Here is a 19,336-nt window from a genome sequence, read left to right on the forward strand (position 1 = left end):
TTATACACTGCAAAAATGCTGATGCAGTGCCCTAAAGAAATAGACAAAGCCACCAACCAGAAGGAAGAGTCTAGCAAAACACTGATTGAGAAAAGCAAAAAGTGTCATAGAAGTAAAGCATTCAAGTAATTAACAATCTCAGAATATTCAAAAGAAGCTACTATGTGTTCCATTAACTTCACTTTAATATATGCTCAGGCAGAATTTCTCTCATAGGGAGAGAAGAAAACTTAAAATATAACATTCCAATAATCATTATGTTCAGGAAACACATAAAAACTAATACTGCTTTTCCATAGGATCATTGATTGTGTGCTAAAACTTTTAAAGGAATTATATAGCAGCCAAAATAATTAGCCCTGAAGAAGGTTCATGTGCTTTGGTTTCACTGTAATTTTCTTGTAGACTTTAAAATTGTTAATTACTGTGTAGTGTTTGCTGAGATCAGGGAGGATAGAATGGTACAAGCTGCATAATATTAGTATTTCTAGTAATCTGAAATCTATAAATGATCTAGATCCAATCCAAAGCATAGTTTTGATTTAGGAAGATGGATATAAAAGTGAATGTTCAGTACTGATAGTTGCTGTACAACTTATTACCACCAGAAGGCCTGAGTATTGTGTGGACTTTTAAGGAGTGTGCTGACTGAATAAAAGAGATCATTAATTTAATGTAGAAAATTCAGCAGTACATTAATTATTCAAAAGTCTCTGTACTATATTAACTCATAAGTATTCAGTTTAGACAGATAGTATGGGAATTTAAATTCCCATAAATGATATTAGATAAAGCTTTATGTCAGAATTATTCACTCCTTTTTCTTTCTCTCTAATCAGGTGGTTGTGGTTCTCTGAATACTCGTGTTGTGAGGCAGAATTCCTTTTGAGATAAACTCTGAATAGAAAATAACCATGAGGTTCTTCATCAGTCATCTTGTTACACTCTGTTTCATCTTCTGTGTGTCAGGTAAGATGTGTTAATCCACTTAACTGTCTTCAGTTTTATGCATTCCAAGGTCAGTTTTGCTTTTTGTATGGTGTCAGTACAGTTAATTAATAAATATGAGTAAGTATGAGTAGGGAAGCATACTAAATGCAGATCTGGACTTCAAAATTGTTCTTGGCTATTCCCACTCAGTATACTGAACCAGTTATTTCCTCTAGTTTCATCCAAGGTTATAAAACTGTATCAACTATCTATTTGTGCGCAGATAATCCAGATTATTAAAAGAATGGAAAAATGCCCATGAGAAGACATAATAAACACAGAATTCTCTAATATTGTCACCGTCTAAAATTCACAAAATTAGAATTAGGACATCGTGGTAGGTTTCATAATACAGTGGAGCAATGCTATATATACTAACTTTGATTGAAAATTATAAATAGTAGAACTTTTCATAAACGTAGATGTGGCTGTTTTAAATTTGCAGGAACCAGATTTCCTATATCTGAAATTACAGAGATTTTTGCAACTCAAATTTTGGTTCAGTTCTAAAAGATAGAAGAGCTCTTTGGAAAGCTAAAATTCAGTATTAAAATTTATTTCTCATTACCCTTTTCAAACATTTCTGAGATTGGTAAAGCCTGTTTCAAACATTCTTGCCAACTTAAATGAATGCTGTTTTTTAGTTGCTGTCATGAATTGGGTTGCCAGTATAGAACTCAAGAAAGAGAACATTTTGCTTACGTACGGACTGCATGAATTGAGATCTCAGCATGCAAAAAGCAGAATAATTAGACTGTGCATGTAAAAAGGTTTGAGAAGTACAAATATTCGTGTGAACTGTATGGTTATTTTCTAACCTGTATCAATGTAGGCTGTAAGTTAGTCCCTGCTTTGAGAAAAAAGTTAATGAACATTAGTTTTACTGCATTTACAATAAGACGTTTTTTGGGGATTCCTTATGTAGTTATTTAGTCTTCCAGCAAACTTAGCAGTTCATGTTCTTGCTCAGTCTGGCCCACCGTTTCAGGCATCACCTCAATATCACTGCTATTAGATGATATTATTGAGTCTGAAAATATGATTAATATTGTGCTATAAGTTCACCACCCATAGGAAGCTACTCCGCAGTTCACATGAGTACTTTTTAATTTAAAGGAACACTATTTTATTCTATGAAGCGTTAAACTTAGTTCTTTACTCCATATCTGAATTTATTAGAGGACATACTGACACAGAATAAAAATCAAGACCTTTAAAATATTGTAATCTCTTACATTGTATTAATTCTGTATTTTAAGGGCCTTGTCTTTGTTAAGATAAGGGAATTGCTGATGGTACCAGAAAAAAAAATCAATTTCACTACTTTAATACTGGACTTTTTTTGAAAAAAGGCTGTCAGCTACCATCAGTAACATTACATCTGATTCCATTCATATTACACAGAATCATCAACTGTAGGAGACAAGCAAGGGCTAAATATTGGTTGGTTAAAAAAAAAAAAAAGCTCTATGAGTCAACTACTGGCAAAATGAAATCCATTTAATTCCTTCATGGGCAGCTATTAATAATCAGCTAACAATTAATGCTATTACTTGTGTATTACGTACATTGCAGTTGTGCCCAGAGATCTTGGCACATTGCAAGTGCCTCAGATTGACATTAGAATGTGGTATTCTATGAATGTCAATAGCAAGATCTGATCCCAAAGTAAGGCCCTCTGTTTTATTATGTTGTCCCACAACGTCAGATGCAGATTTTGGTGGTGTGGAAGTAGAGACTAAAACTTCCTGCCAGTATTATGTTACATTTTGTTGCTGCACAACAGACTACAGCAGAGGGGCAGACTGATAAAACAACATCTAATGTGGAATGTCTGAATGTTTCTAGAGGCCAAAGAGTTGATGTGAGCAAAATGACACTGTGGGCGATGCATTTTAGCAGTGGGTCATCTCCACTAACATGAACTTTGAGGAGCACAGCATGCAGGCTCTTGTTCATCAGTGGTAAAAATGCACAGCTAATGGTGGTGGTTGTGTTGAAAAATAGTGTTTCGTAGCTGCAAATTTGCTCTGTCAAATAGTCCTGTACTCTTTGTATTTGTTGTAGTTTCTATTGAAATAAGTAGGAGGCATTACTTTCAGAGTATCTGACATTAAAAGAATGAAGTTGAGTATAACGATATTGTATGTAGTATGCACTGATAGATTTATAGCAATATTAAGTTTATCTTTCATTTGATGATAGTTGGCTGTGTTAGGTTCAGGTGAGTTGAATAGGAGCCAGTGGTGTGAGGGGCTTTGAATGTGGGTAAGTTATAATAGAGCTGGTTTTATAAGGATCTTCAAGTTCAAACAAAATTCCTGACTTCTGGTAAGGAATAAATTCAGGACTTGCATGAATTTTAATCAAAAGCCAAATTTAAGACTTATTTCAAGAGTAAAAAAGATTATGGCACAGTCTACCAATGTGAAAAATTCATAGTGTTATACAGTCAGAGGGAGTTCATTATCCCTAGTGTATTATTACAAGGCTGGGTAGCACACACACAAGCAAGCTTTATTTTGCATTCCTAATTGAATAGCCATTTGAATTAAAAAGTCTGTTTCTATCATCTGGTCATTTTAGAGCCGTTTTAGATTATATCTGAATCTTTGCAGTCTTTGCTCTGCCTTAGCACTTGAATCTCGCTAAAAGAGTTTCTCATTTCACATGAGTGCTAGAGTTGCTGGTAATTAGCCGTAGCCAATTTTCATTTTCGGTATATCTTTTGGCAGTGAAAATGTCATAGAGACCACTAAGTGCTTAGCTGCAGACATAAAAAAAGGCTTGCTTAAGAGTGTTCACAGCATGGTTAAAAGATGAAAGATACTGTGGAAAAGAGGGAGCATGATTAGAGTGATCAGATTGAGTTTTAGGAAGTATTCTTCCACATGGGATGCTATAAAGAGGAATGCTGTAAATGTAAATAGTAACAGAGAATGTGGAAATTGAGAATGTTTTATGAGTAAAGACCATGAGTTCTCATACAGCAACCAAACAAGCCAGAGGTGATATTGAAGAGAGAAGTTAGCGGGGAACAGATTTTGAAAGCATGATTTTAAAAACTTTGCTTCAACATTTTTTAAGTGAACACGGGGTTTCATGGGAAGTGTATTTTGCTCAAGTTGCTTTCTGTAATACTGGATCCACAGTTCTAAGGCGCTTCTACAAACTAAGTTCCCGTGGGCAAACCAGTTCACAACCGGCGCCACTGGTTGGGGTTTCTGCAACCCATGGCTCCTAAGATGTAGTATATGATCTGCTCTGGAGCCAGAAATACAATAGCTTTCAGAACCAGTGTCCTTCCAGGTGTACCACCATCTGGTCTGTCTTAGGTTCAAAGATAGCTGCCAAAAAGCCTAAAAGTACTGAGACTTTGTGCTTTGGATTAAACTTTGTGAGCCTCCATAAATATGTACTGGAAGTACTTGGAAAAAAGGAAGGCAGGAAACTGAAAAACTGAATGTCATGTTGACTTGAGATTTTCAGAATTAGGCCTGCAAGGGTCACAGTGATTTTCTCACTCTGTGTCAAGAATTGTTATCTGGTTTTGTTTTTTTTTTTTCTTTTCCAAACAGGTCTTCTTCCTATTACAGGAAATTTACAAAGGGTTTTTCTTTCCCTTTCCCTTTCCCTTTCCCTTTCCCTTTCCCTTTCCCTTTCCCTTTCCCTTTCCCTTTCCCTTTCCCTTTCCCTTTCCCTTTCCCTTTCCCTTTCCCTTTCATTTTCCCTTTCCCTTTCCCTTTCCCTTTCCCTTTCCCTTTCCCTTTCCCTTTCCCTTTCCTCCCCTCCCCTTCTCTTTTCCTTTCCCACCCCTCCCCTCCCCTCCCCTTCTCTTTTCCTTTCCCTCCCCTCCCCTCCCCTCCCCTCTCCTTCTTTTCCAAAAGTAAAATATATGGTTTTTAGAATTTTGGAGTTTTCTCTGCAATAAAAACCCAAACTTTTAGCCACTTCTGTTTTATGGTAATCAGGGGCAGAAGTTAAAAATTAACAATGACTAGCCATTTTCCATTAGAGGGGAATGTGAAGCTACTTGAATGAAGGGAAGAAAACATTACACAAATCAGTGCATTGGGAGCTTAGGCAGAAATCATCTGCCATGAGACAGGAGCAGTATTTATTTTCCAGGTAAATTAGTGCTTGAAATGTAGCCTTGCAGATGAAAGCTGATGAAAAAGCTGTAAGTAATTTGGTCTTTCACTTAGTGATATAACAGTCAGTTATAATAAGGGTTGCTTTTCAGAGTGCACTTTGAGCAGCACAAGGCAAATGAGAGCAGTGAATCACTCCTCAGGGAACATCAAGATGGATGTCAATCCACTGCCAAAAAAGTTATTTCATGCCTATTACAAGTAATATTTGACTCTACTTCTCTTTCCTCTGACATCTCCAACATACTTCTCCATTGCCATTGACTTCCTATTAAATTCATATATTATTGCTGAGTTTGGTTTTCAGGCATTTCTTTCATCTATCTTATCCCATATAAATCAGTGAATCATATTGTATCTTCACTTGGGAGAATAACCTTGGGCCAAAAGAATTAAGAGTCTGTTTCAGCAACGAAAAGCTAACTAATAACTGCAAAAGGCTTTTTTTTTTTTTTTCCTGTGTGTGATTAGTGAGTACTTGATTACATTTGGCTGTAGGAAGAATCAAATAGAAAAAATATTACTTCTTTCCTTTATTTTTTTGTTTTCATTCTGATCAAACTGATGTACTTTTTACCTTGAGTTTCATATTGCAGAGTCTGGTAATATTTGATTTTGGGTCAGATCAAGGCTCAAAAAGCACCCTGCCATTCTAGGAGCTATTTTCATTTGTGCAAAATGAATTGATAGTCCAAGGGTAAAAGTGTCAAAACCACTTCCATTATTTATGGAACCTAATGCCTTGTTTTTGAAGATCATTTCAGTGAAAGCTATAAGCCTGAAAGTCAGTATGACACAGGGCTTCTCAGTACAGGACAGTTACTGTGATGTATAAATGAGGATGCCATTAAACAGCATGCTGAATTTCTGACTATGTTGCTGCTATTTCATATGCACTTGTGTGGGGAGATTATGCAGAATAATAACACACTCTAAATTAATTTTTAATTTGCTGAGTATTGTCTTTCCCACAAGATCAAGTTGTTAGGCCCTTAAGTAACTTTTGAAATAGTCCTTACGTTTCTGAAGAGGAGTCACGTAATAGGCAAGTGTGTGTATGCTGAAAAGTACTATAATACTTTCGTATTGGCAAACTCTAAGAAGCATAGTTCACCTTTTCATTCTTAGGCATAAGTGGATAAAATTGCTTTTAGAAGAGTTGGCGTATTTTATACTAGGAACTTGTTATAAAAGTGAAACTATGTAATAAGCTACATGGTTCATGAAGGACTTTGTTGGCATGTATCTTGTCTTAATCAGTGGGTTTCAAAGAAGCTGAATCATTTGCTGTCTCTGGAGTCTTGCCTCCCCTTGTCAGCAGGGGTTGCTGACAAGAATCATCCAAGACTCAGAGAAACAATATAAATCAGTATACTGAGAGCACCCTACCAACAATTGAGACACTACTTTGAAGTAATATTGGCTAATTTGCTAATAATGATTAGTGTTACAGGTAAGAGAACTTTGGCCAAGAAGTTACTTATATGCTAAAAGTTCTGAGACAATATTAGGCAACAGCTACTTCAATGAGTGAAAGAATAAAAAAATGAAAGAGAAAAGAAAAAATGGGGAAAGAGAAACAGACAGATAGATAAACACAGCAAAGCAAGGTAGTTCTCATGTCTTCAATCCAGGGACGTCTTGGTGTCAGAGGGTCCTGATCTTTGGTAGTGTTGAGTCGTCCAAGGTTGTGGTGCTCAGTTGAAGACTAATGATAAACATACATACTCTTACTTAATGGTCCAGTAATCCAGTTCTAGATCTTGCAAATTTTAATCAGCAGAGATAAGAGAAAGCAGGGAGACACCAGCTTGTGTCTTGCCTTCACAGGATGGCATCATCTCCCAGCGGTATCATCTCCCAGTCTCCTGTATCAATCTGGAAAAATTTGCTCCCAGGCCAAGTCTTCAGCCAGAAAAAATTCCTGGGCCTCCCTACTTGAAAGCAAACAGCTCCAAAGAAATGCATTTGAATGTAAAACTGCCCACAAAGTGTTGTAGATTGTCTTACGTTCATTTGACACAATACGTTCATAACCACTCTCAGATAGTGTGCGTGAGAAGGTTAAAAGATGGAAGTGATTCTCCTGCCTTTTCAGTCCAAATAAGTAGAGATAGCCTTCCCCAAGACAATTTAGTCTAGTATGAAGTGAGACTATTTGAGTGGTTACTTTTTCTGTTTTGAGTTCTGGCTGGCTCTTGGTGATTGATGTTCCTGTAACATTTTTCTGGCTAACACTGGTGCCTCCATCAGCATAACAGAGTCTTCTTTCTAGATGATTAAATGCTTCATCATGAGTTTTTTCGACATTAGCATGTTATTGCCTCAGCATATTAGCTTCCCATAAAGGCTAAGTATAACTTATCCCACCACAAACCTTAGAATATATAAAGCTTGGATTTTTTAATATAGCAGTAGGTTCAAATATGTGTTATGAACTGAGTTGAAATCTACATAATTTAAAACTTTCAGCCATGTAAGATGGTGTTATTCACAATCCTAAAGACAGTTATAGGGTGGGTTTTTTTTTTCCATAAAATATGAAATGGACAAATACACTTAATACTGATTTATCATGTCTGCCATCTCCATGTTTGGGTCTTAGAAAACCATTTAATGCTACTGCGGGGTTTTTGACATTTGTAGATAAATAATCACAATGTACTTTGTGATCATAATGATCCGAAACCTGAAAGTGCTTTGTTTGCCTTCCTGCTAGCCTGGTACAGATATTTTGTCTGATTTGCAGATCAGCTTGGACCCAAGCACTTGTGGGCTTCTTGTGTACTAGTAGGTGCTCTTTTCTGTGACATTGAAAACAGTACGGAATATGCTTCTAAATATCATATGGTTGCCAAGCTTTCAGTGATGATGTAGAACTTGATGAGTAAGTGATAGTTGAGGTAATTAATGAGTCCATGGTTCTTCTGTTCAGTAGCTGTTAACACTCAAGGTTAATCCAGCCATGTGCTGTGTCAACAGATCTTTGTCCCTCTCTCATGTGAAAATATGTAACAGGATACAACAATGTCAGATAGATCAATACTGACGATAGTGATACTGAATGTCTGTCTCAAGCAGACACACTTAGCAATGGTAAATGACAGAGAAATAGAGAAGAGTACATGAAGCAGGAGCAGAAGATCCTCAGTGGAGTGACAAAATAAAATGGTATTGAAAATAATTTTATGATGGCTAGCAGTGGGAACAACGCAGTTTCACACAGTATAGCTTCTTTCTGACACTGACTTCCTGAAAACTTTTTACTGTGGTTTGTTATTGCTACATCACGATTTTTGGTGTTTTTAGAATCAAGTTGATTTTCATCCAGCACAGGACTTGAGTACGTGCTTAACATTGCATTCAAAGGTAATCTTGTTTAATTGGATCTACTCATGTTCTTAAGTTTTGTGATGAATCAGGTGCCTGAAATAATATGAGACTTTTAATGAACTTTCAGTGCTGTCTCATTGTTATTTGCCTTAAGCAAACAATATATCATTTTACCCTTTTTAAAGATGATCTTAAAGATCTTAATGTTTCCAGAAGAAGCTCTTATCCATTAATAAAACTGTTACCATCCTTTATTGAAAATATATTCTCCTGACCTAATTGAATTATTAGGCATTTATCCATCAAAAAACTACCTGCCAACCTTTTTTACAATTGCCTTTGAAATGAAATGTTTTATGCACAGATATTTATGAAGGAAAAATCCATATATTTTTTTTTACATCTCTGCTTTTATAAAGCAAAATGATAGCTTGTTTGCTCTAGCATGCAATCTGTAAATCTTGAAAAGCATTCAAATCTTTATCCCTTTATTTTTTAGCAGTGCCTTCTAGTACACTGAATTTGGGTTTTCTGGTCTTGGAGTCTGAGATTTTTGTACTATACAATTGCAGTAAAGAAAAGCATTTGCAGGAGTGTTTGCAGGATTAGGGCCTTAGGATACTTGCACTGTAGTTTCTGAACATAAGCATTCATAGTTATTTATAGCACCGCATGTTTTACTACCAGCCTTTCACTGCGTTTCAGCAATCTATCATTTCCTTTGTTAGTTTATTTTACATAAGTTACTGTACACACTAATCTTTTCCTGTTTGACATGCAAGTTGTTCTTACTGAGTAAATCACCTTTTCAGTGGTGTCAGATCTGGGAGCATTTCCAGGAGCCTGAGTGCCCTAAATACAGTGAAGTGAACGCAAGCTCCATTTTGCTTAATTGACTGTTTCCTCTTAAGGACCAGTTACTTCTCTGTTTTTTGTTTTTTTTTTTGTGTGTGTGTGTTTTAATTTAAGGATTTAGCAAGATTCAAGATCTGCTAGAGCAACTGAGGCAAATATACAAATGGACATCCATTAAAAATATCTTGCTGTTACAGAATGAGAGTCATTTGGGTGAAGTGACTTAATCTTATATTTAATGTCACATTTAGTGTATTTTCCCATTTAATATCCACATAGCTACATATCCACCATTTCTGATTAATGAGTTTAAATGCATAACATTTTTAAAAGTTGTGTAATGATACTGTACATCACCCATGACAGTTCTGTTCTAAAGGGAAATGTGGGTCACTTTTGTACATTCCAGAAAGATAAAGCATAAATAATTCTGTAAACAAGGATGAAGTTTAAAAAATATATTTTTACTCCTCAATGAATTTTCTGCATTAAATATAGATTATAACTGCCCTGTAAAGACAATGCGAAAAGGCGTATCTTGTAAAAAAATGTGGAAAATGAAGACATACTTGTAATCTTTCACAGATTTATCAAATTACAAAAGAGATAAAATGTTAATTTATAACATTATTTGCTTATTATCATACTAATTGCAAGAAGACATGAAGGTAAACAGATGTTTAACATGATTTATTGGCCTCTCTTTGAACGAGAGACATGCAAGGAAATCATTACAGAAGAGTAACAGTAAAATTTCAGTATATATTGGGAATTTTCTGTTTTCTACTTTTTTTGTATTCAAATTGAGCAGAGAATTGATGGCACAGAATGTGAGAATGGGTATATTGCTTGGGCAGGCAGAAGCCTGTACAAATTAGTTACTGAACGAAGAAAAATTTCAGGAATTATCCATTTTGGATTCCCTCCAAAGTGAACTATCAGATAGAAAGTAGCTTCCTGCATTCATGTGGCAACTGTCTCGAAGCAGGAAAAAAAAACAGATAATTTGAATGATGGTGGCTGTTCAATGTTAACTCAAATAAGATGATATTGTTATGGGCTCTGCATCTAAACGTAGATGCAGAGTGTCTTCATTTCCCATTTTCCAGATTTCCTGAAACATAAGTCGTTATTAAGACCATCAGCTTTTTGATACTCCTCGTGTTTTATTTATATCATCCCTATGATTCCCTTTGCTAAAAGTATCAACGAAAACCCGAGGCTGCTTAACTGCAGGCAGTCTGCTGTACTTGAGCTTGTTCCTTTAGCTGCCATGGAAGACAATGCGCCAGAGGCTAATTCTCATCTCATCAGAAAGCTGCTAAATCTCTGAAACTATCCAAGTGTGGGACTGGCAGAGAAGAAAAAAATGATTGAACCTAGAATGAGTTGTTAAAAATTGTTGGTGGGGAGTCTGACTCCGTTAAGCGCAGTAGCACAGCAGGTGTGGGGCCCTTTGTGCCAGCTGCTGTGCCAGATGCTGAGGGTTGCAATTTGCTCAGACCTGTGAAGCATGATGAGGTTGCTGCAGCAGGTTGTCACAGACACTGTATTTCTGTGGAGAAATTGTTTGTGTGTAGAAAACTGGCTTGTGCTTGGCAGACTTCAGATTTCTGGGATCTCTCAATGTTGTGCCTAACTGAAGGTACTAACTTCTGTCCATTACCGTACCTGTGCTTCAGGGCAGCGGTAGCCTGCGCCCATCTCTCTCTCATTCCCTGGGTTGGAATTCAGGCAGTTACATCTCTCTGATTGACAAACAGGGCCTGATATGCTGAAGCAGCTTTCACAGAGCACAACGTGAAGCAGTGCAGTCCTCTCTAGTCTGCAAAAAGAAGAAAAGATTGTGTAGGCCAAGTTTCCTCTTTTTATCTGGTTTAAATTTTAAAATAGAAAGTTGCTGAACTTCTCTCTTCAGCTTCACTGAAGCTCTTTTGTCATATCTAGTGTCCTATTTAATCCAGAAACTAAATTCTTCATTAGAAATAGTTTTAGGAAAGCCCTATGGACTTCCTACACCCTCAGTCCCACGGAGGCAGATACCCTGACTGACAGTAATTTTACCCCCAGGGACTTCATAGATTAAAGCTATGCTTCAAAATGTGTTAGTTAGAGATCCACATGCAGTGACTGTGCTGGCAGTAAGTGATACTCAGAGGTACTGTTCACACAAAAAAAAAGGAACATTAGGGTCTGATAAAGTATCTGGTAAGTTATCTGTTATAAGAATCTGTTATATATCTCTGAATTTACGTTCCTGTATATATTGAGACTGTTTCAATACATTTCTGTGTAAGGTTTGTGTAAAAAAATAATTTTTGTGTGGCTTGCAGGAGAAATTATTATTATTAAATTTTGCTAAGGAGGAACAGATACAGTGTTATATCTTAGAACATGTGACAGTGTGAGGACAGTGTTAACTCTTCATGCTTGACCTCCCCATGTTCTTTGGGTGTCTGAGCCCTGCAGAGCAAATAAGAAGCAGAAAGCACAGTTGCACTTCTGGTGCTGCACTGGAGCGGAAGAACAATCTCTTTAGGGTAAGGACTCTTTTCTTGGTGCAATATCAGTGTGCTCCCTGACCTTCCACTGAGGATTACTTATGCTCCTGCAAGACAAGTGAAACTAATTATAGAAAAACAGGCTCCTTATCAGGTGTGGGAGCTCCAGGAGAAGGCTTTCATTTTGGGTTTGGTGCCAGTAGCCTCACCTGGGAGACTGCAGGTCACATTTCACAGTTGAATTAATAAAACCAGACTCTGGAAAAATTCATATGACTTTGTTTTAACTTTCTGTGAGCTCAGTACATTATACGAATTTCATCTTTCTATGTGGTTCATAAAGAGGGGATGGATTAATTACCTGCTTGAAGTACTCGTCTAAGCCCTCTAAAGAGAACTGATATATGACTATTTTGAATGAAATCACTAACTTTTAAAATTACATGAGATAAATCCCACAGTGTCAAGAGTCTCACTCTGAATTTACTACCGTACACAAGAAAATAGGCTGAGTAAGAAAGAAAGATGAAAGAAGGATAGCTATTCTTGCTATCTCTTCATTTATTAAACTTTATCTCTCCTCGCTATCATCTCATTAAGACTTGAGATACAGGTGCACTGCAAACCCAGACTATCTATAAGAATGCCTTTTGAAGCATTTTATATTCCTCACCACACAGCTTGTAAAATACTCCCTAAATTAAGAATGATGTGAGCAATCTGTATCTGAAAATGGATAAGACAAAAGTAAACAATTAGGCTTTATTTACTTTTCTGTATTGGAAAAAAAATAAGCCCATGAACTGCCGTTTTCTTCTGTGAAATAAACAACTTTACAATGGTTTTTAATTAACTATATATATTAACTTTCTTGTCTGATTGTGTTCACAGTAATTTCTATAATTACAATATAAGGAGCTTTGCTTCATGACATTGTAGAATCATGGAATCATAGAATTCTTCTATGGTTATCCTTAATCTGTGACCAAAATGAATTTTCAGAATTGGATCCTTGAAAGGCTGAAGTAGCTGATAATAAACTGTCTTACCTGAAAGACATTTGGATGGTCTCTCTCAACAGAAAAATGACTTGCTTAGAACTCCAACCCACTGAAATTGATGGTTTGAGTCCAAGATTATATAATATCTATGATAGCAAGTTAGCATAGTTTCATAATGCTATGTGGAATGTAAATATTACCTTTATGTTTAAGGGCTTCCATTGGATATGGGAACAAGATGAGTGGTTGTGCATGAATGCTTTTGATGTATTTTTTTACTTCAGTATTTCAGGCTAATAAGAGGAAAGACTCAAGAGACAGGTAAAACATCAGAAGATGAAACACAGATCTAACATATGAACTTTCAGTAAAATTAGAAACTTGAAGATCTTTAGGTACTAAAATTTAGATATTAAAAAAAAAAAGTTTTCATACTTCAGGCTTAAGTAATGGAATAGAAATGCTAAAAATTATGAAGCCTTACATGTGCAGCTTTTAGAATCAGTCAAAAATGCATCTTTTGGGATAATTCAGTGTGCTAGGTTTGGTAGGATCTACCTAGATTACATGGAAACACCAGGTAATCAGTCATCCTTTTAAATGAATTTTGTAATAAAAGAAAAAGTGAGTTATTTGCTGTTTTTAAAAAGATTAAAATTCATGTATTTGGGAAAGTCAAACATGGAAAAAATGAAAGGGATGTTGTTCTGAATATGAGTAGTATGCACATCTTGCATCAGATCTGGAACAGACATGGAAAATCTAGCTAATTAGAAATAACAATAAAATGCTTTGTCTTAAAGAGGATAATACCAAACAAACAAACAAACAGAAAAAATTCACTGATAAGAATTTTTCTGAACTAATACAACAATTTAGCTATCAAAACAGTATTTGTTCAGAATAATCTTTTTCAGATACTGTTCTAAAGAACAGTGTGAAGGAGAAGATAAGAAGAAAGAAGCTGAATTCTGCACTGGTACATTTGTGTGCAAGGTAGCTCTGCTCACTCTTTCCTAGGCAATGAGAATTTCCTACACTTTTCCTACACTCTTCTTACACTTATCTTAACACTGCCCTCATTTCTGCCTATAAATTGTGTCTGTATTTTGATTTCTACACAGGCCAGTGTTTTCCTAGTACCTGATAAATACCTTTTTGTCTATTTCCTCTCTTTTCCTCTGGCTAGAGGGAAAATGGCAGCTGGAAAGTATTGCTTGGAGGAATGTTAAAGGGCTGCCTTCCAGCAGCATTGTTACTTACACAGGATCCATGATCTAATGCATTGGGTAGTTTTTTTTCTTGCCCTTCACCAAGACTACTAAGTATTTCTTAATCCTGTTGAAAATTCAAATTCACGTTTGCAGAATTCACTGAACAATGCCTTGGATAGTGAGAACTGGATGACATCTTTTGCTCTAATTTGTAATATAAATCAGAATAAATGTGCTCAGAAAATAGGGCAATAAGTGTCCTTGAGAGGTCACGTAGTCCATTCTCTTGTTCAAAGCAGGACCTGAACAGAGACAATTTTCTTCTCATCTTGTTTATCTAGTGCAGCCATTTCCTTTTTCTTTTCTATGCTTCAACTTCTGTCCTCTCTCTTGTAAGCACAATGTCAATCAACTAATCTTTTCTCATCCTCTTTGTGTGCACTTCTTCAGTCCCCAAATACCATCACATAGTCATGTTTCTCCACTAACGTGTGAAAATTTGTTGCTGTTCTTTTCACAAACCCTTTCTTTTCCTTTTTCTCCCCAGTGCTACTTGCATATTACTGGTCTGCATTCAGCTTTTGACCGAACTCAGATGAAGGGCTTATTGGTTGTCCCACCTGACATGCAGTCTGCTCATCTTATTTCACTCAGCCAGACGTCTGAAACTCAATTCATAATAGATGGCAGCAGAAGTGCCATTATAAAGCATATTTAATAGGTGTAAGGAACAGACATTCACTCATTATAATTAACAGTGTTGGTAGCATTAAAAATGCATGCCATGAAATGCCTAAATGGTCTGTAACACCATTTGAGTCCTAAGGTGGAAACAGTCAGCTGCATTTGATATGACTGTTCCCTGCTAGAGGCCATTGTTATTCTATATTCATACTTAAGGTCTGCACAGAAAGTGCTGTCAGGGCTGTGGCTCAGTCATTCAAGGCTCTGAGCAAATACGCTGTTTCTGCCTTTGCAGTCTGAATGGTCTTCTTTTGATGTAGTAATACATAGATCTTTTTGTAGTGTTGTGCTCTAAAATATCAAGGAAAGAAGGCCATTTTTCAAAAGCTCTTCTTTCCGATTGCTTTTCTTTCATTCTTTTAAAGACTTATCTTCTCATTAGATGAATTCATTTCAAAAATGAAGTTGCCTGACTATCACAGCGTAGGAGTGCCTTTTGGATCTGTTCCTGTGCCCAAGGGAATTAGTGATTATTTTCACTCAAACTTGAACTGGAAAGTGAAGTTAATGTTTATCTTCTTGTAAACAATTTTCTCCTAGTTCTGTAAAATGTGTATCTATGAATGTGGATTTTAGAAACAATGAAATACTTACATTAGGATTGTTAAGTGCATATATGATATGTTAATACCGACAATTTGATTGCTTAGTTATATAGGTAAACTCTACCTTCTATTTTACGTTTTATAAGAACTGCCTAATTTCTTCCAAAAAGTTTTAAAACAGAGGTAAGAATTTTAAGGGGATAAGTACAGAATCGTAATTTTATTTAGGGACTTTCATCTGCTGCATTACATTTTTACATTACAAGACATATTGCATTTTGTATACACTACACAGATACTACTGCAAAATGGTAGGGTTTCTCCGTCCTTAATAACTGATTCGGGAAATTTTTAAGCTAACAATATTCAATCAGTTCTAAAGATCATTATAGGAAAATGATATTTGGTTCCTTAATCTTACAAGGTTTTTGTCATCATCTTCCAGAAGGCGTCTCTAGGATTTGACGAAGGTCTAAACATGAGTGGAAAGCAAACCTGGTAGCGGACATGTACTATTGGCATATTTGCCACTTTCACAGAAAAATAAAAACAGAAATAAACAATAACAACAACAACAACAAAAGCACAGTTACATCGTGGATCTGCCAAGCAAAATTTTCCCAGGCTTTTCCACCTTTGCTCCTGGTCTTGCTATTGCAGACCTCAAAGAAAAGCCACCTTATGCATTTGGAAGAGATGAAGGAGAAGGGAATGCAGCAGGGAGAAGCCAAACCTGCAACCATTGTAACAGCATCAGCAAATGGAGGATAAAGATTAAAAAAAAAAATAGTTTGTTTCCAAACCTGTTTGATTTTCAGTTCACCTTTAACTGCTTGTTTTGACAAATGTAAATTATTTTAAGCGTGAGACTTCCTTTTTTTTTATTTTATTTTAGTGGGAAGAGTGTTAACATCTATACATTCATACATGAGCTTCCATGCATTGTTGGAAACAATGCAATTCTCAACAGTGATCTCCAGTATTAGTTTTTATTTGTATAGTGCTATGAAGATTATTTCTGAATACATGGGACAACTGGAGCTGTTTAGGTTGTAAGATAATGAACGATTAATATTTAAACTGTGGTTTTGTACCTGGACCTATTTTATGAGAATTTGTTAACCTCTGTGAGATACGGTGGTCTTACCTGCATTTCTGAAGGGCATATCTTCAATTCATAATTATCTTTGTCAAGTCTCGCATAAGCTGTGAAAAATAATTTATCATGTCATCAGAGAATGCAAAGAAGGTAGTTATACAGGAATGTGGTTTAAACTACTCTCACTCTCAGAGGACAGTGAAGGAAGGTCAGCACTATTATCCATACTGTTCTAGTTTTCCTGATGCAAATGAAACTTGATTTTGCTGGGCTTGCTATTTAGCTGTATTCACATTTTGAATACAGTAGGTCTGTTGTAAATTCCTGTTCAGTTCAGCTACTAACAAAGAATTGATTAATTTTCAGACTCTACCCATTTTTCAGAGGAAGGAAACAAAGGTTATGGACCTGTTTTTGAGGAGCAACCAATTGATACCATCTATCCAGAAGAATCTTCAGATGGACAAGTTTCAATGAACTGCAGGGCTCGAGCTGTTCCTTTTCCTACTTACAAGTAACCTCTCTTATTTTGATTGTTACATCTGATTGTGTATTTTACTCAATGAATTGTTCAGGTTTTGATGTTAAATGATTGTCTTATCAGGAAAAAAATGGTAGACTTGCTGGTTTTGGGTAAGAATCAACCTGGATTAAAGTCACTGAAATGTCTAGATAGTTTTTGAAAATACTGCATTCCTGTTGTGTTAGATGGTTTTGGCTTTTGAAAGGAATGCTGATCCAGACTCAAAAGATGAAAAAGTGACTTTAAAGAAACACTTCAGAGGCTTTCTGCCTTAGGTTAGGAATGGCTGAGGTTCAAGTTCTTCTTAGATCAAAATATCTTTTTGATCCCATTTTACTCTGAAAGAAGGACAGGTATTGAGCCTGAATATCTTACATTGCTTCTGCCACCACCATGTTGTAAAGAGATGCTCATGAATGTAAGAGATTCACACATATAACCTCTTTCGTGACAAGTATACTTTTAGTAACAGAGCAGTTATTTTTCATTGTGAGATTTCAGGGCATCCATATGAGTTTATTGTCTATTACCTTCTCTGTATGTATAGCAAAATGTGCTTATGATTATCATTATTCTGACTAGTTTACAATCTAGTCACGGGTAAATCAAACTAAGGGCAGATACAATTTCTTGTCAGCAAACTATTTCCATTTCATTAAATTATCCTGTGATCTGCACCAGTATTTGTCTTCCCGGAATTAACTCAGTCTTCTAAGACAGAAAAACACAGTTAAGATTGTTGTCTACTTATACAGATCTACCTGAGAGTAAAGGTGACTATAATACTGCTTTTGAATCTCATCTCTAGCTCTGAGAGCGTAAGTTTTTTCCACATGGCATTTTGCTATTTCACTTCTTTGTTCTCCCTGTGCTTGGAAAGATCTGGAAGCCATGTAGCAGAGTGGAGATTCAGATTCAGAATATACATAGCCATCACATTCAATTCACCCAGCCTACTACACCCTGCCTGCAAATGTAAACAGCATAGCATATAGAGAATGATTATAAGCCCTGCCTAAATTTGAGGGTTCTTCCTTAATGGAATAAAGTCACTCTGGAAACATTATCTTGCATCTGTAGTGCTCTTCCATCTAGAACCATAGCATAATACATAGAATGGGTGTTGCAGGAGACCTGGAAAGATCACTGACTCCCAGATTCTGGCTCCAGAGCAGATCATGCAGAATTGAAACCCTTGCAGCCTTGGTGCTGTGACTACTGCCCTGGGCAGCATGTTCCAGTGTCTGACAACTCTCTGGTGAAGACCTTTTTCCTGATACCCAACCTGACCCTCTCCTGATGCATTTTCGTGAATGATATACGCTATCCATGTGAGAAGTCCAACAGAACCCAGTGAAACTATCCATGTGAATGCAGTTGTTTTGATTTTTAAATTAATAAATTCAGAAGAAAGCAATTTTCCATGTTTTGTTTTTATTCTTACACCTTCCAGCTGCACATTTAATGCCGTGCTTTTCTGATCTCATTCAATGCAGCATAAGCAGTGCTCCTGACAATTATTCCTAGATATTTCTGGACAAAATAGTTATTATTCATAATACAGACATGTAATATATCTCAAGGATTCCCTTAAGATCCTATAAAAGCTAAATAGTATTTATTGCACGTTGTAAATCCTGCCTTTTGTTTCCTTGCTTTGCCTTCCTTCCTGTTTCTTTTCTTTCTTTCTTTCTTTACTTCTTTATTTCTTTTGTTGGTGGTGGTGGTAGTGCCACTTTTATTATTACTTTCTTCTATGACAATTCTGATTTCACCTTACAAATGATTATTTTGTATTTTTGATGAAACATTTTAATCAGGAAGAAACACTTAATGTATGTACTCTCAATCTGAAAAAGCAATGCCTGTCTTTAGCTTGGTACAAAAATCTGACTTACACTGCAAGACTTTTATGATTATTAAATGTATTTGAATTGCATCTTTCCTTTTTGTGCTCAGAAAAGGTGTATTTCCTTTCGAAGAAGGTTATGTGCCCCCCCTGGTGGACGTAGTAAAGAGGGCCAGACTTCATTGATAGCTCCTCTCATAGTTTGTGAAGTTACAGCAGTTCAGGAAACGCACTGTAGAGTTTTACAAGGACTAAAATGGGAGTTCTGGCAATTTTCTGAATGTAGGAAGCAGCTCTTAAATCAGTTGTGCCATTGTCATTGCACTGACTTCGCTGGCAGTTTAGGCTTTACGAAACATTTTCATTTCCTACTGCAATTTTGCAAAAAAATTCTCTTCAAAATCTCACTTCAAAGACATGGAAGAACATTTGCTTAGCCTGCTTGGCCTTCAAAAGCTATCTGATGATATGTTTATGATTCCAGTGCCTGATTACTAGCTAGCTCATGTTTATGATTCCAATGCCTGATTA

General features: G+C 36.2%; 1 protein-coding gene across 1 annotated transcript in view; it reads left to right on the plus strand.

Annotated features, from left to right (window-relative positions):
* Positions 1–19,336, plus strand: part of CNTN1 (contactin 1) — a 164,038-nt gene that overhangs the window by 77,360 nt on the left and 67,342 nt on the right. Inside the window, exons 2-3 of the mRNA XM_042872500.1 lie at positions 840–969; positions 16,800–16,947. Coding sequence (XP_042728434.1) covers positions 915–969; positions 16,800–16,947 — 203 coding nt within the window. The 5' untranslated portion in view covers positions 840–914. The remainder of the gene's footprint in view (positions 1–839; positions 970–16,799; positions 16,948–19,336) is intronic.

The sequence above is a fragment of the Lagopus leucura genome, unplaced genomic scaffold (genome assembly GCF_019238085.1).
Source record: "Lagopus leucura isolate 7727_CA_CO unplaced genomic scaffold, USGS_WTPT01 Super-Scaffold_100008, whole genome shotgun sequence".
Lineage (NCBI taxonomy): Eukaryota > Metazoa > Chordata > Aves > Galliformes > Phasianidae > Lagopus > Lagopus leucura.